Here is a 24,994-nt window from a genome sequence, read left to right as displayed (position 1 = left end):
TATGCAAAAAACGTGTATTGTTTTTCATGCAAGAATCCGTAAATTTATATGATCATGTAAATATATTCACATTGTAATGTTTATTATCTTTAATTTTTTATCACAAAATGTTTGATTTGATTGTTTTTTTTTTTTTTTTTTTTTTTTTTTAAATATGAGTAGTTTTCTATTTTCGTTTTGCTCATTGCTCTGTTTTTTCTGAATAAAAAAAAAAAAAAAAGATTTCTATTTCATTTTTCTTTTTTTTTTACTACCAAACATGTTCACAAACAGTCTAGTAAGCAAAAAGTATAAAAAAAATTGAGTTAGAGTGTCTAAAATCAAGGTTTAAGCCGGGTCATAGTGACCCTGAACACTACAAGTGTATAGTAAATGCGAACAGAACAGCAGGGTTAACAGATAAATCTGCTTATTTCTCCTCCAGGACTGATTTTTCATTCTGAAAATTCTCAATTCCTGGGATCTGAATTCAGGGAAATCAAAACAATACATTACTGAGATAAGAGACAACTACACCTATAGACTATATTCACACATTGCTTTTTGGTTGCTTTTTTCTGCAGTCAAAAAGTGATCTTTGGAAGTAAAAAAGCTGCAGCCAAAATGCAGGTTTTGCTGCCTTTTTGCTACTTTTCTTGCTGCGCTTTTAAGGATACCCAAGATCAGCTTTGCTTCCACAATGCACGCATTAAGAATACAATGTGTTAGGCCACCAATGAAAGAAGTATGTGAAACCATAAAACATTTTTATGTAAACACATCAAGGAGGAGTTGAATTGGTAGGGCATTGTTTACTTAACACATTGGGAGGGCATTAAGTTGGCTGGGCCTTGCTTACTTTCACACATTGGTAGGGCATTGAATTGGTCGGGCATTGTTTGTTTTCACATATTGGTAGGGCATTGAATTGTTCTGTCATTTAATACTTTCACACACTGGTAGGGCATTGAGTTGGTGGGCATCATTTACTTTCACACATTGGAAGGGCATTGAATTGGTCATGCATTGTTTACATTCACACACTGTTAGATCATTGAGTTGGTTGGGCATTGTTTACTCTCACATATTGGTAGGCCATAAAGTTGATTGGACATAGCATACTTTACCACATTGGTAGGGCATTGAGTTTGTGAGTTTGTTGGGCATTGTTTAATTTCAAACACTGGTATCTCATTGAGTTGGTTAGGCATTGTTTTCTTTCACACATTGGTATGGCATTGAATTAGATGGGCATTGTTTACTTTCACACATTGGTAGGATATTGAGTTGGTTGGCATTGTTTTCTGTCACACATTGGTAGGGCATTGAGTTCGTCTGACATTTTTTACTTTCATACATTGATATGGCATTGAATTAGTCGAGCATTGACTACTTTCACGCATTAATAGGATATTGAGTTGGTCGGGCTTTGATTGCCCTAACACATATCACTCATTTAATTAAATTGTACTAATACTTACACACATCCATGTGAGGATACCAAGACATTGTGGTTTGAACATGGGAAAATCACAAAAATAAATGAGTTTCACATCCTGCTGTGCATGCATTTTATTTACCAAAATTGCTGCAAAAACTGAGTACAGCATGTGAATATAGTCTTACAGTAAAGATTAGCAAAACTGTAAATGTATTTCTATTAGAGCATTGTAGGATTTCCAATTCTATAAACTAAACAAACAAAACCCCAAAAAATAAACTCTGATAAATCTAATGAGCAGCTATGGGTTTGTCTTCTTATCTTCACATGTTAGTGATTTTTATTATTACCCCTGAGATTAATTATTTTTCCCTTTCTAATTTTCTACACCTGGAGAGTCTATGTTGCAAAAAACCTTTTGTGAAATGATCTCTAATTGCCCTTTCCTTGGAGATTTAGGGCTTTACAAATATAAATACAGATGATTCTCATTATTATAGGCAGAAGTGTCACCACCTGCCAGGCTGAAGAAAGTTTGCACGGTGTACCGTGATGAGGGTTGAAGCCCATATGTCACAAATGATTTCAGGGATCAGGAGAAAAATGGCTATTAACTGTAGATGAGCAGATATAAAATCTGGTAGAAACAAAAAATATGTCGAAAGTGAAAAAAACTGCGTCAGAAATGAACTCTACAACCGTCAGAGAGTTTTTTATATTGGGATTCCCTGAGCTAAAGGATTACAAGTTGCCTTTCTTCTCTATGATACTTTTTATGTACTTTATGACCATATGTGAAAACCTTGTCAACATTTTATTGGTGTCCACCAGCCAACGTCTCCATTCTCCCATGTATTTCTTCCTCGAACATTTGTCACTGACAGATATAATCCTTGTAACAACTATTGTTCCTAAGATGTTGGATGTTATTATAAGGGAAGGGAGCGTTATACCTTTTGTTGGCTGTTTAACCCAGGCTTACTTGTATGGAGGGACGGTCGGTGCTGAGTGTTTTTTGCTCTCGGCCATGTCCTATGACCGATACTTGGCCGTCTGTAAACCTCTACATTATATCTCAATGATGAGTCCGAAGCTTAGATACAGCCTGATCGTCTCATCCTGGGGGCTCAGCTTCATGTTAATGCTTATCTCACTATTACTTGTATGTTACTTAGACTTCTGTGGCCCGAATATTGTTAACCATTTCTTCTGTGACTATGCCCCTGTTTTAGCACTTTCTTGCTCGGATACAACTGTCCCGGACATGGAAATGATTATTCTTTCTTTTCCTATAATGGTTTTGCCATTTTTATTTGTTATTATCACTTATGTGTATGTATTTAATGCTATTTTTGGAATTTCCTCCACCTCAGATAGGCAAAAAATTTTCTCCACTTGTAGCTCTCACTTGGTGGTCGTTTGTACCTATTATGGCTCCATGGTGATAATCTACATGGTCCCTTCCAATGGACACTCCCTGACTCTAAACAAGTTTATTTCCCTTCTTTATATCGTACTGACCCCCTTTTAAATCCACTGATATACAGTCTGAGAAACAAAGAGATTCAGTCTTCTGCCATGAAATATCTAAAGGTTTGTGGTAAGAAAAAAGTTTTATAGATAAAAAGACATAAATCATGAAAGCCTGTTCATATTGTTGTCTATTTTTTTTTTGTAATTAAATATTCTGTAATATTAATGGGAAAAAAACCATCACCTTGATTGTTAAATTCAATTAAAAAAAAAAAAAATATATATATATATATATATATATATATATATATATATATATATAATTTTTTTTTTTTTTACTGTTTCCTACACATTTTATTTGTAAAAAATTAAATTTTCAATTTTTATTAATAAATTTTATTTCATTAATATATCTGCATGTAATCATAAGTTGTATGATTAAGTATCATTCACTATTGTGTTATTAGTTTTTTTATCTGATTAATTTTATTTTAACTAAAAAAGTGTCTACTAAAGAAAGACAAGGGCTTTTATTTCATCAACCCTGCTGGGGAATATAGTAGAGTGTTTTGCATCTACTCAGCCTGATATGGAGGAGACCAGGATCTTCTGAACTTACTGTACATAGTCTCCTGTCTCGGCTGTGGAATGCTGTATGCAGTGTGAGAACTCTGTATGTGACGACCACCTGACAGCCCAAAACAAGACACTGGATCATTTACTAGTAGAACCCACCGCCTATTTCCAAAAATGTCCCCAATACCAGAAGTTGGAGCCTCCGAAAAGCATTTTCCTATTAGTAAAGAATGGGTTTCCTAGGCTGGTAAAGCTTATGCAATAAGTGCAAGGGATGCCAAAAATTAGAAAGAGGCACTCCAATACCCCTTTGAACAAATGTAGTGGAGGGACTGAGAATTTTTTTTCCCATTATTAAGGAGTGGGTATCCTAAAATGGTAATGCCCATGCAGTAAGTGCATGGGCTGAAAAATATTTACCCCTGGGGGGTATACATGAACATACTGTATAACATACAGAATGTTACAGTAGGCCTCTAAAAATTGTTCATGCGGGCATCATAAACACCCTTAAAAAATTAACGGGGGCTTGCATAAACATCACCCTGTTGATATGGTGATGGAGGATGAAGAAAAGGAAAAGGAGCAGGACAATATAAAATAGATTTTAGTTTATGTTCTGCTGCTATCATTCGGTGGTGTTGAGGAGTTTGGGATAATCCAGCCCTTGTTAATTTTGATAAGAGTCAGCCTGTCAGCATTTTCAGTTGACAGGCGGATGCGCCTATTGGTTATAATTCCGCCAGCGGCACTAAAAACCATCTCTGACAAAATGCTAGTGGCAGGACAGGCTAGGACTTTTAAGGCGTAGAGAGTCAGTTCATGCTGTGACGCCCTCCCTGAGTGAATTGGGGTTACTCGGAGCCGGGTCACTGTAGGTGTTATAGGGAATGCAGTCGTGGCCTGGACCCGTTCCGTGCCCAGGGCTGTCACATAAAAATATCGGGCTTTCAAGTGAGAGTGGTATTTCGACTACGCCACCTGCGGTTTCCAGTGATGGGCACCAGCGCTGCTTCAGTCCACTGAGGCCAGTGTTACGGGCAGCTAAGATGGGACGGCTCCCCGCAGGCGGAGCAGGCCTCAGGGCAGTGTGAGAAGGAATGGTGGGTGCAGTGCCGCGCAGGAAATAACGAGTTGAAGCGGTGTGTGAAGTCATCCGGGTCTTTATTCACTATCAGATGTACTTTCAGCCGCAAAGCTTCTCTCTGCTACAAACGGCGTACTGCGGCGACCGGGAAGGGGGTTCAGCACTTCCCAGGTAGATCAGAAGCACCTGTCGAGACCCCTCCGGTGTGCGTGTTCCTCTCCTTGATGAGTTCTCCCACTAAGTCTTGTCCTGACAGTGTGTGGTACGAACGTGTTTTAAGGCCGGGTCCCACTGGATAAAGGCAGTGTAAGAGATACAGGTGGCGTAGGCAGCTCTGTCCGTATCCCTCTGGGATCCACTAAGCCTCCGGGCTTTTCTGACTAAGACGGGAAGTAACAAAGTCAGATGTCGGGGCCCGGTCACCCCTTTTGCAGCAGAAATCCCTCTGACTAGGCCAGAGTAAAGAATACAGGTGGCAACTCTGCTCCATCCATATCCCCCTGGGATCCTTTTGCCTGTTGAGCCTATCTCCTCCGCTCCCCTCTAAGGCCTTCTTAGGTCAGGACCTTGACCGGGTAGAGACAGTGGTTAACTCTGATCCGCTCCTCATCTCAAGGCCAGAGTATGAGGACCGTGTATCTTCAGTCAGCTGCAGCCTTTTGCTGGACTCTGGCAGAAGACCACAATCAAAGACGAAGACCACAATCAAAGACCTTGAACCTAAGATGGCCGTAGATTAAATATGAAAGAATAAGTGTTTCCTAAAAGTGTGTCCTCCACCCTCACCCACTACATGGTTCCCCCTATCTTTGGTTCCTCCCATCTCCTCTATCCTGGGCCGGGGCAGCAACCTGGTGCATTTAGGCCCCATTCAGGACAGGAGTGGTGTAGTGTTGAGTGGTAAAGTGGGGTCTTGAGAGATGCTCCATCCTTACCTGGAAGAGGAGATACTACACCTCGAACTAAGGTGCAGTACCACTGTGGCGACTGAACCCTCAGGGGCGCCACAATGCCATGTGTCCAACTTGGATATACAATAGTTGTAAGGAACAGATGAATCACAGAGGACGTTGATAAGTTCGTCAGTGTACTCCTTCAGTATCTTACAAAACTTTTCCCTCCTTGTCAGAGTATCCCAAGAATCAGGGCCTGGGAGGGTCTGAGAAAACTGTCCCAGACCTTTGAGAGTGTTCCCCTGCCTCTGCTGTGTCTGGTCTGTGTCTCCCCTGCCTGTACTCCTTGGTTGTCCAAGAAACTGTGACCGCTGCTGCCAGCATTGTAAGATGGGAATATTTTTAATAATTCTTCAAGTAGGGCCTTCTGGTACTGCAACATTTTCATAGACTTCTCCACCAGGGGAAAGAGAAATAGAAAGTTCTCCTTGTAGTGTGGGTCTAGAAGGGTGACCACCCAGTAATTAGTGTTGGCCAAAATGCATACAATGTGAGGGTCATGAGAAAGGCAGCGGAACATAAACTCAGCCATGTGTGCCAGACTGCCAAAAGCCAAGACTTCCCTGTCCCCACCAAGAGGTCGACTGTCCATGTTCTCTTCCTCATCCTCCTCCTGGTTAGAGATGAGCGAACATTTCAATATTCGATTCGGAAATGTTCGCCGAATATATAAACATTTGCCGAACATTTTTGAATGCTATATGATTCAATGGGGGACCAAAAAATGCATTTACAACACCTTCAAATGGGCTCAAAAGCTGCCAAAACACATCAAATTAGGAGTAGACATCTGGAAAGTGCCATCAGTTTACCCAGAGTACAAGTACTATAATTATTATTACTATTGCAGCGATATTTATTCCATGCCCGTTTACATGTGAACAGGGGTCACCAACTGGTACAAGAGGCGAGAGGACCCTGCCTGCGAGGGCGCACAAACAATCTAAAAGGAATGGGTGAGGATACAGTAGGTCAGGGTACAGCTAGTCGTGCAGCGGTATGCTGGAGTGAGGGTTACCGTAGAATGTACGCTTCAAGGTTTCCACGGTGAGCGACAGTCTGATGTGTTGCGGTACAGCAATACACAGAAGGGGAAATGCACGGGACAAATCTGTTGAGAGCCTAAATTACAGTAAGCTTCCAGGAGCTCACAAGTCACAACTGAGCAGATTAACCCCTGCACCAATTAATATGAAGGCGAAAGGCGTGGGAGGAATCAGACGATGCGGTCTTCTGGCTCCTCTCTGACACGGTAAACCCATAACACCTTGCAAGTTTTAACACAATGTTCACAAGGAAGTCAGCAGCAGTGGTCAGTCTCCTAGACAACGAGCTAAATCATTTATGATGATAGGGTTCACCATCTCCTTAGCTTGTTGCTGGTACTTTTCTGTGGGAATAAGCTCATCTCCAACCAGCCTGGAATATTTTCAGTGAATTATGGCACGACGACATGGTATTAGCAATGCACCCAGTACCAGAAGCAAAGCCATCCACAATTTCCTTCTCAGGAATTTTATTTGGTAGACTGCATGGCTGCCAAAACACTAGTTTCTCACAAAGGAGCTGACGTTGAGTGGCAGTAGGTGTAAGTTTCTCCAGCATGTTAGATATCAGAGCCGGGAGAGCAGAGAGAGCAGCCTGGTGACTCAGTGGTTAGCACTGCGGCCTTGCAGCGCTGGGGTCCTGGGTTCAAATCCCACCAAGGACAAAATATGCAAGTAATTTGTATGCTCTCCCCATGTTTGCGGGGGGTTTCCTCTTTAGTAAAAAAGAAGCCATACAGCAGTGTTCACAGTTCAAAAAATTAGGGCCGGATACCAACATTTCCGTGGCCAACAGATTGGAGGTGGTGGAGTTCGACCTCTTAGCTATGTCATGTGTAGGAGGAAACAATCTTTTACGTGATCACAACTGCGGGACCAAGAACTGGCTGCAGTGCTGAGAGAGGGCAGAGTGCGGTGAAAGAGACAAACTGCTGTACTGTGAATGAGTGGCAGGGGGAGATGTTACGGTGGATTGAGAAAGATGTGGTGTGCTCAATGAAACAAACACAGCAGGCATGTCTGCTTCCATTACAGCTGGAAGGCTCTCAGTCAGCCTGACTGGGACTGGGAATAGAACCGGATGTTTTGTAGTGGGAGACCTGTGTGACAATATTTGGCACGGTAATAGAGGAGGAGGACGAAACAGTGGATGCGGTTGATGGGGCAGCTGATGGTTGTTGAGGTCTGCTGGTTCGCATTTCAGCATGGTGAGATTTTCAGCAAAATGCATGTTGTTTGCACACATTCATGCATGTAGTAGACAAATTATTGCAGTTTTTCCATCTACTAAGTTTTTTATCTCAAAGTTTTCACATAACGTGATAGGCTCATCCTTTTGGTGACAAAAAAGGCCCAGGCTAGGCAACCTTTGCCGTCCCAGTGAGCTGCAGACCCGTGACCATTGCTGGCCACAGCCACAGTTGTGGCTAAGGATGCAGTACTTCTCTTGCTTGCATCACTCTGTGTTTGTGCCTTATGGAGAAAGGTAACCTCATATTCCTCCTCCTCCTCCACCTCCTCAGATGAGCTAGTCGGCTGCATGACTTTCGGTTCACACTAGTAGGATCTTCAAGCTAGTCATCATTCAATATGTCATCCAATTCCTTGCCCTCAGAGTGACCCTTCTCCTCTTCTTGCCTTGACAGCACAGGGTTAACATCTGGTGACGAGGGTCAGGAACCTTCTCGGACCCTACTCCGTCCTGCCCCGAATCCAACCTAAAAAAATTTTAGGCATCGGTGCAGATGCTTTCCTCCTCATGACTTGACTGTGAATGTTTGGAGTACACTTCTGATGCCCATGGTATAGAATCGGTGAGTCGGCTCTTGTTCCCACGTCTCTTTGGCTACGTCCAACAGACCCCTAGGTTGTCTGCCATACAATAACTCAAAGGGAGAGAACCCTGTGGAAGCCTGAGGTAACTCACGGACGGCGAACATAAAATAGGGTAGCAACATGTCCCAGTCCCTTCCGTCCTTAGAATCCACCTTTTTTAACATGGAGGTTTTATTGAACCATTCTACTAGCCCGTCGGTTTGAGGGTGATACACCGAGGTGCGCAATTGTTTTATTTTTAGCAGTTTGCACAGTTCCCTCCTCACCTTGGACATAAAAGAGATCCCTTGATCCGTCAGGATCTCCTTAGGTAGCCCAAGGCGGCAGAACATGGCAAACAGCTCCCGTGCAATCAGTTTCACCAAGGTGTGGCGTAGCGGTACAGCCTCCGGGTACCGGGTGGCATAGTCGACAACCACAAGTATATGATGGCCACGAACAAATTTTACAATGGGCCCTTCCAAGTCCATTGCAATCCGTTAAAAAGATACCTCTATCACTGGCAGAGGTACCAATGGGCTACGGAAACTGGCGGTGGGTGTGGTCAGTTGACATTCGGGGAAGGAATTGCAGTAAATTGTAGCTCCGCGCAAATCCTGGGCCAAAAGAACCGCTGCAAGATACGTTCTTGCGTCTTTTTAACCCCTAAGTGTCCACCCAGCAGGTGTGTGTGTGCCATCTCCAGAACCGCCCTATGGTACTACTTGGGTACCACTAACTGTTCCACGACCTCGTCCCTGATTTTGTCTACCTTATAGATCAACTCCCCGTTCACTACCATGCGTGGAAATACAGTATCTGCACCGGGCTGTTGAGCTATGCCATTTACCTCTAACACCCTTAGGGTGGGATCCTGTAGCTGAGCTGTCTCAAAAGAGTCACGGGACACTTCCAGCTTGGGGATCAATAAAGTCTCCTCGACCTCTCCTGCCAGCACCTCTAGGGGAGACCTATCAGGGTCACACTCTGTCCCTAGGTTAAACACCCCTATGGCAGGTACCCCTGACTCAGGTTCGTCGGGTACAGTGCCTGTAACAAATTTTACCGGGGGAGAGTGTATTTTTTTTTTCCACAGAGTCCAGAACAGGGGCAAGTCTCTTCCCAACTCAGTCCCAATAGTGAAGAGTTTTTACCACACCCACCACATGTTTTATGTCGCCACATGGCATGGAAAAAACTACCTCTGCAGTTGGGTACTCTCGGAGGTTCCCATGGATACACACAACCCCAACTGTCCGTCCACTGGGGTTGTCTCCTGCCATCAGCGACCCATGTACCAAAGTCACTAGGCTCCCCGAGTCTAGGAGGGCCTCCGTGGGGTACCCATTAACCAGTAACTGGCACAATTGAGGTTCACTGTCCGAGGGGTCAGCACTCGCATTGCAGACTGTCTGGGGGTACATTGAGACCGAGCGGTTATACCCGCAGTCCATGGGTTCTGTAGTCAGGGGGCAGTTAGCAACCACATGTCTTGGCCCCTGACACTGCCAGCACCTGATGGTGGAGGTACTGTTCGGTCTTATTACCGTTTGGGAGGGAACCGGTCTCCTACCACTCTAACTCCAGGGTACCCCTTCAGCACTGGTACGGTGCTGACTGTCCTCAGCAGAGGGACGCAGCCCTTTTCCCGGTTCCTGGCTTGGCAGGGAACTGCGTGACAGCCGCGAGGGGGCAGAGTCCCAGACAAAGTCCTGATTGGCTGTCCCGGACCTCTCGACTTTCCAGGGCTGGTGCCGTCGGCATCTCCCGCAGGGTTGTGAGCTGCTGCATGATCAGCTCATTGGTGTGCTGCTGCAGCTTGAACTGCTCCTGTAGCTGACGCTGTGTGAGGACCAATTGCCTTAACAGCTCCTCCATTTTGTCCATGGGGTTGGGCTGAAAGGTGGCCGGCTGGATTGTGGTCATGAAGCTGCCAGTGGGGTATGCCTCAGCCCGCTTTCTCCACCAAGCTGTAAGGCGGCGGTGTTCATATCGTGCAGTAACTGAGGCAGTGACTCAAGCATGTCCAACATAAGCAGCTATTATTCAGCACTCACGGGTAAAACAGAAAGTCCTCCGGTTCGCAGCCGGGTTAACATCAGCCCATAATAACGGTTGCCATGGGCAACGGCCATGCCGGGCCGCTCAGAGCCTGATGGTTGTAGAGCCTTCCCAGGCATAGGTTCAACTACACACAGGCCCGCCGAGCTTTCCTGCTACGTTCCTAGCAAGTTCTAACACTGAACAACACTAATCCTTAGTGCAGGGTTTTTAAAAGACCTTTGGCAAGAGCCACTGGAAAACCCAGGTTGGAGGGAGGAGGCCACCCCACTGCCTCCTGTGACCTCCTCCAAGAAATGAAGGCCCTGCCGGGTTTTACTAATCTGCCTTAGCCAGATAGCCTGACCAGGTCAATGCTCACCATCATTCCTGCATTGCAGTCGCAGGTGAGTTTGTGACTGCAATGCACTCCAATGGATTTAATAGGTCTCTGTACACATTCTGGGGGATATATACCGTCCCTCGTATACGATCCCGGTCACTGCCTCACATACTGTACATCTACCCTAAGATAAAGAGTAAATGGAATTGTTTAAGGCCAATATTTTATGTTTCTAGTCTGTAAGAAATGATTTGCTTATTACTGATGCAAAATAAAGTGTTTATACATTCATAAAACAAGTAAGAAACTTGTTTCAGACTTTTAGAAAAGTTTATAATCTTCTCAGAGTGAGATTTCCCACAAGGAGCACCTTTTCTTTTCGTTTTTCTTTTTTTTCCCAACAGGGAGCACCATGAGTTTCCCATGACTACACCATATAACTAGTGTAAAAATCCTTTATAAAAGAGACCGAGTCATAACATTGTGTCCTTACTGCATGGCCAAGAACATCTCTATTAAAGACGATCTCAAGATTTCCTGCAACTATACAATTTCTGAAAACGAATGAGCATGAACCAGCAGAGGACCTGTAGAGAGGAAATGAGGATTCCCTGCCCGTAGGTGTGTTTTGCAGAATGTGTAAAATTTGTACTTTATGACATTAGATTCACAAGATCATATTAAAGCTCCTTTGGTTCAGATTTTCGTTGGGCTCCATTGCAGATACATATCCACCTGTTTTTCAGTTTATCTCCAATTTCATACAGATTTTTTTTAGTTGCATTTCATATGCATCCTGCAGAAAATAAAAATCACTTATGCTCCATTTCATTTTATACTGTATGTACTGAGATATGAGGATGAGACAAGTATGAGAATAACCCTTCATACATACAGAATCAAAGTGAGCCTGTTCAGCCGCACACGGAGGTTGTGCAGCTCCGCTCTACTCTGTGCTCTCACCTGTATCGCCACTTATTCACCTTTATTCCATAAATTAAACTTTTTCATTTTCAGGCTAAATTAATGAAAGTAGAAAAACATTTTAATGCTCACCATATATTTTATACAATATTTTATATACCGTTGTAATAAATAATAAAGTTTTGCATAAGATAAATTGCACCTTTTTTATTTTAAATTACTATAATTAGGAGGAAGATTATTATTGTCAGAATTTATAGAGCAAAAAATAATTCTTATTCGAAAGATTTTTTATTTATACATTCAAGTGTGCTACAGCTGAAGAATCAATTCTAGTATTTAATCACTCCCATCAAAATGTTTATCCTTTTAATATATTGCAATCATCATATTATATTGCACTTGCAATTGCTCCTTTTGCCTTTCTACCCAGTTAATACTTCTCTTTTCTTTGCTCTATGTAGAATCAGTAAGTCATCCCTGTAAAAGTCCCTGGCAGGGGGAGCAGCTGGGACAGGAGTTGGAGAGGGAGATTATTCATGCAGGGAGAAAAAAACATCCTGTTTCTACATAGAGCAGAGAAAGGAGAAGAATCAGCTGGATAGAAAGGTAAAAGGAGCAATTGTAAGAACACAGTGCTGTATAATGTGATGATTACAATATATTGAGGGCCCTCTGTAATATGTGCATCAGTAATTGTAACAGAATCTCTACCCAATGTGCATCGCTGTAAAAACTCTCTCTACATATCTTTCCATCATATTTATAGGATCTTTTAGAATTAATGTATATATTTAGTTTTGGGGTATGTTTCCCTGAAAATAAAAATTTTTAAGGATATACGTATAAGGAAAGATTGATATACCCAGAACTCTCAGAAGAAAATGTATCAATATGTCATGTAGACTTATCAATCGCCATTCAGATCCTCTTCTAAACCAGGTGAACGTCAATCAGATCAGACGGATCACATGTGGATGAAAAGTCACTTTCTCAATGTAATCTTGTTAGAGTCTAAATGAAAGTCTCATAGGCCTACTTTGGGAAGCCAACTACTGGTCCACACTGGAGATGGTTTGTGAGCCAATTAGTCTGAATTACCATCACGTGGGTAAAAAGTGATTCAGATCGTCTCAAGGAACAAAACAATTGAAAAAATATTTAAACACATCACACTAAACTACATACAAGCTAAGGTATTGAGGATACAATTTTGTTTGGAATGCTTCTTTAACTACTTCAGGACCACCCAAAGACTTTAGGTATCTGGGGGGCTAAAACATCACTTCATAGTGTATCAGCTGCCCGAGAACATACATCTGTTGAAGTGGGGTGCTAGGTGTCAGACACGGCCAGACTCCCCTTACAGAAGGCAGAAAGACTTTATTACCAACTGAACATGTATACAGAAATAAGAAGTGATGACAGAACTTTCTCTGCATCTAGTGATCACATGGGACCCAGTCAACTCTACTGTACAGTGAGAAGGTTTCCCTGTAACTGGGGTTAATATACCAGCCCCATTTACAGGGGAAATCAGATTTAAAAACAAAAGTGTTCAAATGTTGAAATGCTCTGCATGGGTTTTATATCACCCTATGTGTGGCACAACATGTGACATAAATAAAAAAAAAACTACAAATAAGTAAAAAGCAGGAAAAATAAATATATTTAAAAAAAGCCGCCATTCCAAATTGCTGGTACTAGTCCCACTCCCATAAAAAATGTGCCTCATAAAAATAATTGCTATAGAAAAGAGATCAAAATTTAAAATCCACTTTAATACTTCATTTTGGTCATGAAAACAACAAAAAAAAAGTGATATTAACATTATTTTCCCTTCAATATTGGCAGAAAAAAAACATTTATATAAGAAAATGTAGGCATCATATATCATAAAAAAGTGGGAACATTGTTTTGACTCTCTGAATGAGAAAAAAAAATTACAGCTCTTTGGACGGCGTTTAAAAAAATCTGAAAAAGTTTCAGTTGGAGGAAAATGGCCTCGTCTTCAACTGCTTGAACTGGTCACCTCAATTTTTTCCTATAGCATACAACAAATTGGAATAACTCTCCCCTTTGAATATGCAACATCACAATTTTAGTAAAGTTACATAGATTCTGCTCTTAGGATTTCAGAGTTTACAAAGTTTCAATCCTTATTTCTTTTTCCTTCTACTGGTGATCTTCTGTGTGACTGTATGTGGAAACCTCCTCATCATTCTGGTGGCGTCCTCCAGCCAATTGCTCCACTCCCACATGTACTTCATCCTCACACAACTCTCCTTCCCGGATATTCTACTCTCCACATCCATTGTACCCAACATGCTCCACATTGTGTTGTATGGGGGAAATTCTGTGTCTCTTATCAGATGTTTGAGTCAATTTTATTGTTTTTCGTTCTCTGAGGCACTGGAATGTCTTCTCCTGACCGTGATGTCCTATGACCGATATCAGGCCATCTGTTACCCTCTACATTACACCTCAGTCATGGACCTCACATTTTGTGTCAGAGCCGTTCTCTCGTGTTGGTTGGTGATTTGTGCTGCATTGCTGATGTGTGTTTTTACCATGAGTCGTTTGGATTTCTGTGGACCAAACATCATTGACCATTTCTTCTGTGACTTGGAACCATTACTGGAGCTTTCCTGTTCAGATACTTTTATGATAAAGTTGGAATCTTTTTCCTTCGTTATTGCTTTTGCAATTTGCCCACTTATTGTTATTATAGTTTCTTATGTGTATATTATTGTCACCATACTAAAGATCCCATCTGTGACCGGGCGGCAGAAGACCTTCTCCACCTGCAGCTCTCATCTTGCTGTGGTGGCCTTATTTTATGGATCCCTTAGTATCACTTATGTATTTCCACGTAAGCAAAATGCAAAGACATTTCTGTCTCTGTTCTACACTGTGATAACTCCACTTCTCAACCCTATGATATACAGTCTGAGCAATAAAGACATTAAGCAGGCTCTTACAAAACTTATGAATAACGTGGGCAATGCTTCATATTAATTGGCTTCATGGTGCTCCTGCCTTACCATCCTCCCAAAATAAGTCAGTCACTTGAAAATTAGAAGTAATGTACAAGTTGGGTGCCAATATCCTATACAGAATTCTTTGGGTTCCCTACTATAAAGCATCCGCACTTGGCCTCATATTGTATCCATGTTCAATAGATAATCTTTCTCAGAAGTCATAATCTTTTTTTTGAGTCTGCCAAGAAACTTGCCCCTATGTGAAACTTGTCCCTATATGAAATCAGAGGCATGAGAATTGCACTAACTGTACTTTCTCATCCCCCCGGCCTTGTTTTTCTCCCTAGTGTCTCGAATATGACAGTGTCCACGAAAGAGGAGGAAAAGAGACTTTGGAGCATTGACCTGAAGCAGTAGATTGTTTTCCTACTTGTTTAATGTTACTTAAAAAAGTCCACAAAATCATAAAAAATCCGATACCACAAATAATTATTTGATTAGTTTGAACTTATACATAAATTAAAACAAGTATTCTCCTGACCTGGACATCGGCAGAAGTTTTATTAGAAAATTTATAAGCTCCTCAGTGGTATCTTAAGGTATGCAATTTCGGATAGGAGAGAAGTGAGGGTTCAGACCCACATCAGATATGTGAGTAAGTGAGTTGTTGTTGTTTTTTTAAATAAAGACAGATATTTGCCCTACAAAGTATTTTTTCTCATTTTATTGTAGGTACTGTTGGTCAGCACCTCACAGAGAGTAAGTTTATGGAATGTTTTTGTATATGGTGTTTCTTCCTTGTATACGATAGTGATCAGAAGCATTCTCATATTGATGCTTTGATTTTATATATTTCTGAAATAAGAATCTTCTCTTTCCTGAATTTCTAACACTTAAAAGTCAGTATTTTTGCAGCAATTTTCCAGAAATAATGACAAAACACCAGCTTACCTTGTGAAGGCCATAGGTGGCATCATGGTCAACGTAGCATTGTGAGTGAGAGCAGTGTCTGGACAGTTTGTGTAGTGAATTTGTGCTTATGTAACATAGTATCTATGAGTTAGTGATGTCTTGTCTAGATTAATTTAGGGGTCTTGTCTGGTGGGGGGGCAAATTTCTTTAAGGGTTTGGTCTGCGATGTGATTAAATGAAGCAGACTGACTAGATCTGAATTAACTCTAGGGACTGGTGTCTGTGTTTAGTGGTCAAGGATCCTCAACTATACGCAATAAGAATCAGCTAAAATGTCTGAACTCATTATTCCAGAATGAAGATTAATGTACTTGTATAAATATATTATAAAAGGGAGCATGTGACTATGTACTACTTGTGTCGTAAGAAGGCCTTCTTGATAAATTGCTTCATATCAATGACAATTAGTTCCTTTCAGCCTTCTATACTTTTACTTTGCTACTTGTGTTGGCATTCCCCAAGCCCTACCTTTTGTTTATAGACTTATTACAGAAACAATGAGAAATGTGTAATTTCCTCAAAATCTTAGTTGCTACATTTGCAACTAATTTACCTGCACATTTTATTGCAGGCTTAGCCCTCAACAGTTGTCCCATTGCACTAGATCTTGATGTTGTTCAGAATCATTATATATGTTTATGTACTAGGCTTTGTTTTGGTACTGTGTATACTGAATTTTGTTCTTGAATTGCACATTGGGATGAGATGAGGCTGGGCTGTGTGTAATCGCCCGCTACGGCTTCTTGATCCATCTCAACATACTCTGGCTGCAATGCCTCCTCTTTAATTCTCTGCAGAGAGCGTTGCAAAAGACAGACAAGTGTGATGCTGACGCTAATGATGGCGTCATTGCCACTCACCATCTTGGTGGCCTCCTCAAAGTTTGTCAGGATGGTACATATGTCAGACATCCGGGTCCACTCATAAGGTCTTATGTGTGGAGTCTGAGTCTGACCTGAATATCAACGGCCTTGTTGCAGCTGGTAATCCACAACTGCTCTCTTCTGCTCACAAATCCTTTGCAACATGTGGAGGGTAGAGTTCCAACGTGTGGGGACATCACCCACCAGTCGGTGTTCCGGAAGCTGCAAACGCTGCTGCAACACAGCAAGGGCGGCGGAAGCTGTAGCCGACTTCCCAAAATGAGCTGACAGGCGGCGTACTTTGACGAGCAGATCTGGCAACTCGGGGTATGATTTAAGAAACCGTAGAACCACGAGGTTAAGCACATGAGCCAGGCATGGTACGTGTGTGATCTCGCCTTGCCTCAGAGCCGCCACCAGGTTATGGCCATTGTCACACACGACCATGCCTGGATATAGGTTCAGCGGTCTCAGCCACAGATCTGCCTGCTCTTTCACAGCTGTCCACAACTCACAAGCAGTGTGAGGTTTATCAACTAAGCTTATGAGTTTCAGCACAGCGCAGGAGCTGTAGACTGTAGGAGCAACTCGGACTGACTGCACAGCGCAGGAGCTGTACACTGTAGGGGCAACTCTGACTGACATAGGGCCCACAATCCTCGGTGTGGGGAGGATGTGTTCCGTCCCAAGGTCCGACTGTTTCCCGGCTTCCACTATGTCTACCCAGTGTGCCGTCAGGGAGATGTACCGTCCCTGGCCACAAGCACTTTTCCACGTGTCCGTTGTCAGTTGGACTCTCCCAGTAACTGCGTTGTTGAGGGCACAGCAGATGTTTTGGCACACGTGCTTGTGTAGTACGGGGATGTCACACCAGGCAAAACAGTGTCGGCTGGGGACCGAGTACCGAGGGACGGCCACCGCCATAAGGTTGAGGAAGGATTCCATCTCCACCAGCCTAAAAAGCAGCATTTCCAATGCAAGCAGTCGTGAAATGTGCGAATTTAGGACTGTGGCCCGTGGGGCGTTGGCTGCGAATTTGCGCTTTCATTCAAAGGTCTGGGATATGGACAATTGAACTCTGCGGTGGGATGAGGACGTGGACGTTGATATTGTTTGAGAAACTGCCATATCAAGTGAAGACTGAGAGGAGGGGGCATCTTTGCATGCAGTATGGACAGGGGATTGCCTTTCACGCACAACAGGGAGTTCTATTGCATGCACAACAGCGGAAGAAGCAGTGGTGACACCCGCTGACACTGGTCGTGGACCCCGGGGTTCGCCTCACAAAGTTGGGTGCTTTGCTAACATGTGCCTGATCATGCTGGTGGTGGTCAGGCAGATAGTTTTGTCACCCCTGCTGATGCGGGCCTGGCAGGTGGTACAAATAGCCTTTTTGGGGTAATCAGCAGTCTTTAAAAAAATTCCAGACTCTGGAAGACCTACCAGTTGTACTGGCAACGTCCCTCACGTTGGTATTATGGGGAACGGTTGTTCGCCTTCTGTCTGCGGCCACCACACTGCTTCTTCCTGACTGCTGGGGTACTCTGCCTCCCTCCCCCTGTGTTCTGCTGGCCTCGCTCTGCGCGTCCTCCTGCCACGCTGGGTCAGTTACTAGATCATCCACCACCTCCTCCTCTTCCATTTTCGCACCACGGTCCTCCTCCTCACTTCATGGCAATTGTGTCTCGTCATCGTCCACCTCTTGTGACAAATTGCCAGCATCGCCTACCTGTGGCCGTGGCTATTCAAATATTTGGCCATCGCTACATGGGATCTCCTCTTCCACCACTTCAAGCGGAGCAGGCGAGGGACACAAATATGAAATGGACAAGTGAACAGCTCTTCAGAGTGTCCAACTGTGGGATCAGTTGCTGTCTGACGACACTCGGCATGTTGGGAGGAAGGAGCATTAGGGTGAGGAGTAGTACGCGTCGAGACTCACCGCTACTAACACTTGATCGTGTGGAAGACAGACCGGAGGTGGTGGTGCGCAGGTGACTGGAAGTATTATCTGGTATCCAATTAATAATCTGTTCACACTGATCAGTTTCCAATAGTGGTGTTTTTGTGTGCTTCCCTAGTAATTTGGTTAAGAACTGGGAGCGAGAAGATGTGGTTGTTGGTTGTAGCACATTATCACCTTGGCCACGGCCCCGTCCTCTGCATGCACCATCACCAAAATGTTCAGTTCCACGTCTCTTGCCACGTGCCTTGCCCATTGTAAATGAAGTAAAATAGCTTACACTCTAACTATCAATGGCAAAAGGGTAATAAAAAGGAGATTAGAACCGTGGAAGAGGAAAACCACAGTTCTATTTCTCTGGCCTACACCAGAATCTTTAAAACAGATATATTTGTGTTTGAACACTCAGTGAGACACTCAAACTGTATTTTTTTAATGCAAAAAGGTGGATTACACTCAGATTTGACCTGTGGAAGAGGAAAACCACAAATCTAGTTCTCTGGCCTACACCATAATCATTTAAACAGATATATTTGTGTCTGAACAGTCAGCGAGACACTCAAAGTGTTTTTTTTTTATGCAAAAAAGTGGATTACACCCTGATTTGAACCGTGGAAGAGGAAAACCACAGTTCTAGTTCTCTGGCCTACACCAGAATCTTGTAAACAGATATATTTGTGTCTGAACAGTCAGCGAGACAATCAAACTGTTTTTTTTTTATATAAAAAAGGCAAAAAGGTGGATTACACCCAGATTTGAACCATGGAAGAGGAAAACCACAGTTCTATTCCTCTGGCCTACACCGGAATCTCTTGAACAGATATATTTGTGTCTGAACAGTCAGCGAGACACTCAAAGTGTTTTTTTTATGGAAAAAAGGCAAAAAAGTGGATAATTCAGAGGTTTGAACCATGGAACTGCAAAACCACAGTTCTAGTTCTCTGGCCTACACCAGACTATTTTAAACAGACATATTTGTGTCTGAGCACTCACAGATACACTTAATTTTTTTTTTTGGGGGGGGGGGAAATACCAAAAGGTTAATAAGACGGGTATTTGTATAGTCTGACTGAAGAAAAAAAAAAAAAAAGAGGATTTAGATGAAAAAAAATGGATTTTTCCTGGCCCCTGAGACCTGGGGCTAAGTCTAGCAATTTGAGAAACAGGACTGTAATGCAGTATTTGCTGGTATAACTACTGCGTCTCCTATACAGCCTGTCTGCCTGCCTGATATCTGGGATAGATATTAGTCCTGAGAAGGACTGTTTGTTTGATTTTGCAGGCTTTAGAGACACTACACTACCTATTTCGCAGAATAAATCTCTCCCTAGCTCAGCAGCACTCTCCCTACACTGTCTGATCCGGAGCTACTGTGTCCAAGATGGCGGCGCCCGGTTTTAAATACTCGAGGTGACGCTGTGCGGCCAGCCAATCACTGTAATGCCCACAACCAACATGGCTTCAGCATTACAGTGACTGGCTGGCAATCTCTGCATGTTCATTGGCTCTGTAAAGAGCGCCAAACATGCAGGGCAGAGACCCGAGTTCCCGCTCGAGTAACCTGAAAATGCTCGGTGCTCGCCGAACATCCCGAGTAGTGAGATGCTCGGGCGAGTACTGAGCAGTGTCGAGCATGCTCGCTCAACACTAACTGTAAGCTTTAGAGCAGGGTCCTCACTCCTCTTGGTATTTGATGATTTATGTGATTGTTGTTACTCTGTAATGTCTTTTAGTGTCTGTACATTACTCATCTAAAATATAAAAAGTGTTGCGGAATACATTGGTGCTACAGAAATAAAATTATTATTATTATTAGTGTAGAGTAACCATCAACTCAAAAGAGATTTTAGTGTAAGCAAAAGTCTCATCAGATAACTAAAGATTAGTGATGAGCGAGTATTAAAATGCTCGGGTATTTGTTGCTCGGGTAGAGCAATTTGGAATATTCGGGTCCTCTACGTTGTCAGAGGTATTATGTCACTTTTACGGACTCACAATAAAACATACAAACACGAAACCAAAATGGATTTTCCTAGGAAACATGTTAAGAAACATCCTTTCCAGGGTAATGACTTGTATATAAGGCAAAATAAATAACCAAAACCAAAAATGCCCTCCACACCTTGGGCTGTGTTCACACATAGCGCTTTTAATGCATTTTTGCACTTTTGCATTGCTTTCAACCAAGACAAATGCATTCACCAGGAAATGTCATTTTAACATTTTACAACCATATCTGGCCATGTGGTGTGTGACACACCATCAGACACATGCATACAGTGTTGAAAAGACATGGGAACAGCATGGGGAAGACCTCTGGAAGCATCTCTGACTCCCAGGTCACTGCCTAAAACTGTGGTCATCTCATCAGACGTGATCCTATATTACTGTGGTAATAATACAGACATTTTGACAACGTGACAAATATTAAGCTCTATTTAAAATGGGCAAGGTGTGTGTCATGGTGATGGTGATGGTGCACGCAGAGGCCATGGTCAAGATGAAACTCTGCCTGCTGAGGGAGCACAACAAACACGTCATGTCGAACTACCTTCCTGTCCCAATTTCTAGGGGGCTGCATAACACCTCTATTGAAGCTAGAGCAGTGTGAAAAGGTTGTTGGTTGGATAACAGATAATGCTTCCAGTCAGTTTGCCACCACCACCTGTTCCACATGATCCAGTCTCCGTAGATGTGGGTCTGGACCACATTATTATTATTACTTTATCGCCATTTATTCCATGGCGCTTTACATGTGAAAAAGGGGTATACATCGCAAAAACAATTACAATAATCTTGAACAAAAATGTGACAACGACTGGTAAAGGAGAGGAGAGGACCCTGCCCGTGAGGGCTCACAATCTACAAGGGATTGGTGAGGATACAGTAGGTGAGAATGGAGCTGGTTGTGCAGCGGTATGGTGGAGCAAGTGTTATTACAGATTGAACGCATGTCGGAAGAGGTGGGTCTTCAGATGCTTTTTGAAGGTTTCAACAGCAGGTGAGAGTCAGAAATGTTGGGGTATAGAGTTCCAGAGCAGGGTGGATGCACAGGAGAAATCTTGTATGCGATTGTGGAAAAAGGAGATAAAAGGAGAATAAAGAAGGAGATCTTGTGAGGATTTGAGGTTGCGTGCAGGTATGTACTGGGAGACTAGGTCACAGATGTATGGAGGAGACAGGTTATGGATGGCTTTGTATGCCAACGTTAGAGTTTTGAACTGGAGTCTCTGTGCAATGGGGAGTCAGTGAAGTGATTGACAAAGAGGAGAGGCCAGGGAATAATGAGAGGACTGGTTGATTAGTCGGGAAGCAGAGTTTAGGATAGATTGGATGAATGCAAGAGTCTTAGAAGGGAAGCCACAGAGCAGGAGGTTGCAGTCATTGAGAAGGAAGATGATGAGGGCGTGCACTAGTGTTTTTGTAGATTCATGTTTGAGAAATGTGCAGATCGGGGAGATTTTTTATACTTTGACTCGTTATCTTCCTCACCCTGATCCTCCTTCCTCGCACCATTCCGAGTGCCCTGAGACAACTGATCCCACACTTGGACACTCCGAAGAGCTGTTTAGTTCATCTCTACATTTATAGATTCTGAACTCTCGCTCAGTCCACTTGGAAGTGGAAAGAGCTTGGATATGTGGTTTTAAGGAGAGATTAGAGTCCAGGGTTACCCCAGGAGCTGTTCAATTTTTCTTCGATAGATTCAGGCCTCTCAAATGGCCATCTTCGAGCAGGGCAACAGAAGATCACATGTAGTGATTTGAGCAGCCATGATCACCCGAAGGTGTCGGTGGGAAAGTGCAATTACTGTCGCAAGAGGTGGATAATGATGAGACACAATGGACAGAAAGTCAGGAGGAGGACCAGGATGCGGAAGTGGAAGACGAAGTGGTGGATGTTAAAGCCATTGACCCAACCTGGCAAGGTGACATGCAGAGTGAGAACAGCAGCATACAGCGGGAGGGAGGCATAGCACTACAACATGCATGAACAAGCAATGTGGCGGCCACAGGCACAAGGCGGGAAACAGCTCCCTGGAACACCAACACGACGGAAGTTGCCAGTACAATTGTTAGTCTTCCCGAGTCTGTTTTTTTTTTTAAGTCTGTTGTTTAGATAACACCAAAAAGGCCATTTGCAACATCTTCAAGGCCATCATCATCAAGAGCACCAAAACTACAAGCCTGACCACCACCAGGATTCTCAGACACATGACAGTAATGCACCCTACTAGCTGGGCCAAACGACAACGTCCAGAAACAGTGTCTGCAGGTGACACCACTGCCTCTTACGCCATTGTGCATGCACGCCAATCCCCTGTCCATGGCACATGCGACGATTCCTCCTGCCCTCCACCTGTCATTGCAGACTTGCAAACATCACCATCCATGTCCTTGCCCTTTGCAGCATTCAGTTGTCCCTACCACAGTCCTTGGAATGCAAGTGCAAGTATGCAGCCAACCACCCACCCACAGACCGCAATACTAAACTGACATATTTCTGTGCTGTTTTCTTGCACTTGAAATGTTGCCTCTCAGGCTCATGGAGGCGGAAGTTTTCCACAGCTTCTTGGTGGCGGTGGCCGGGTGTCCATACCCGGTCCCGAGCCGCCACTATTTTTCCCGGTATCATCTCCGCCTTCCACAAGCGCAGGTCCCAGAACATTACTCGTGCCCTTCCCAGTGCACTTAATGGGAAGGATCACCTAACCACAATCACGTGGACAAGTGAATGTGACCAGGGACGCATGACGCATTCCACTGGGTTAATATTGTGGAAGCCGGGACCCAGTGGGACGATGGGATGGAACACTTCCTCCTGACGCAGAAGATTGTGGGCCCTCTGTCAATCAAGCTTTAACACAATGTTCAGAAGGTAGACAACAGCAGTGGTGCGTCTCATAGACAAAGAACAAATTATTCATGATGGATCATCCTTCTCCTTAGCTTTGTGTTAATTGGAATGTAAGCGCAAGTATGCAGCCAACCACCCACCCACAGGCCTCAATACTAAACTGCCACATTTCTGGACTGCTTGCTTGCACTTGAAATGTTGCCTTTTAGGCTCGTGGAGGTGGAAGCTTTCCACAACCTCAAGGCGGCGGCCGGTTGTCCATACTCGGTCCCCAGCCACCACTATTTCTCCAGATATTGTCTCCGCCTTCCACAAGTGCGAGTTCCAGAACATTACCCGTGCCCTCCCCAGTGCACTTAAGTGGGAAGGACTGCCTAACCACAAGCACGTGGAGAAATTAATGTGGCAAGGAACGGTTCATCTCAATGACGCATTCCACTGGTTTAATATTGTGGAAACCCGGACCCTGGGATGGAACACGTCCTCCCGACGCAGAGGATTGCTGACCCTGGGTCAATCAGGGTTGTCCCTACATTCTACAGCTCCTGCACCACCTCCTTCTCCTTTTCAGCCACCATCTCCATCACTTGATTCTTTTTTTCAAGACATATTCCAGATTATTTACTTAAACCTTGTGAGTGCCAATAACAATAGGCAGGACTCTATGCTTAGGCAACAAACCGCACACCATTGCAGAGTTGTTAAAAGTTGAATCAGAGAACCTGGCGGCGGCTCTGAAGCTAGGCAAGCTCACACACGTACCATGTCTGGCCCATGTGCTCATCTTATTGGTTCTACGGTTTCTCAAAATCTACCCGGATCTGCCAGAGTGGCTTGTGAAAGTATGCATGTGTGTGCCCATTTCAGAAAGTCAGCTACAGCTTCTACTGCCCTGGCAGGGCTTCAGCAGCGTTTGCAGCTTCCAGCTCATCGACAGGTGTGTGATGTGACTAAGCTTTGGAAATCAATGTTGCAGATGTTTGGAATGATTTTGAGCAGAAGAGAGCAGTTGTCGAGTACCAGCTTCAACACGTCCGACGGCATTCAGGTCAGCGTCGGCACATAAGAGCTGATGAGTGGGCATGGATGTCTGATATCTGTGCCCTCCTCCAAAACTTTGAGGACTACACCAAAATTGTGAGCGGCGATGATGCCATAATTAGCGTCACCATCCCACTTCTCTGTCTACTGAAACGCTCACTGCTCACAATTAAAAAGGAGGCATTGCAGGCAGAGAAGGGAACTGTACAGGGTGATGCTACTCACCCCAGCCTCATCTCATCTCAACACGGATTGAGTGATAATGAGGAGGCAGAGGAGGAAGAGAATATAGACAGTTGTACTATTGGTGAGAACAGGGAAGTCTTGGCTTTTGGCAGTCTGGCACACAAGGCAGACTTTATGTACCCCTGCCTTTACCATGACCATAGCGTTGTACACATTTTGGGCATTACAGAAAACTGGCACAGCATGAGAGGTAGTGTGAGTTTCTGATTAAGGAGGATGTCAGTCTTGGATCAGTTGCAGAATGGAGAGCATGGGGGGGGTGGGGGTGATGATACACAGAAATGAGGGATGAGATGTAGGCCGGTGCAGAACTGTGGATAGCTTGGTGGGTGAGAGAGATGAGTTTGCATTGTATTCTGTAGTGATTGTTTAACCTAACCATTGCAATGACTGG

General features: G+C 43.7%; 1 protein-coding gene and 1 pseudogene across 1 annotated transcript; both read left to right on the top strand.

The window, feature by feature from the left end:
• Nucleotides 1–2,105: 2,105 nt before the first annotated feature.
• On the top strand, nt 2,106–2,951 carry LOC141165453 (olfactory receptor 1468-like). The gene has a single exon (XM_073651049.1). The coding sequence runs from the start codon at nt 2,106–2,108 to the stop codon at nt 2,949–2,951; it is 846 nt and encodes a 281-aa protein (XP_073507150.1).
• Nucleotides 2,952–13,756: 10,805 nt separating this feature from the next.
• On the top strand, nt 13,757–14,750 carry LOC141167600 (olfactory receptor 6N1-like; annotated as a pseudogene).
• Nucleotides 14,751–24,994: the final 10,244 nt, after the last annotated feature.

This window comes from Phyllobates terribilis, unplaced genomic scaffold, assembly GCF_046119375.1.
Source record: "Phyllobates terribilis strain yellow unplaced genomic scaffold, ASM4611937v1 Scaffold_11__3_contigs__length_659146591, whole genome shotgun sequence".
Classification (NCBI taxonomy): domain Eukaryota; kingdom Metazoa; phylum Chordata; class Amphibia; order Anura; family Dendrobatidae; genus Phyllobates; species Phyllobates terribilis.
Note: the sequence above shows the minus strand (reverse complement) of the source record. Positions and strands in the feature narration are given on the sequence as shown.

Coding starts and splice junctions, on each gene's coding strand:
- LOC141165453 (XM_073651049.1), top strand. CDS start 2,106: ATGAACTCTACAACCGTCAGAGAGTTTTTTATATTGGGATTCCCTGAG.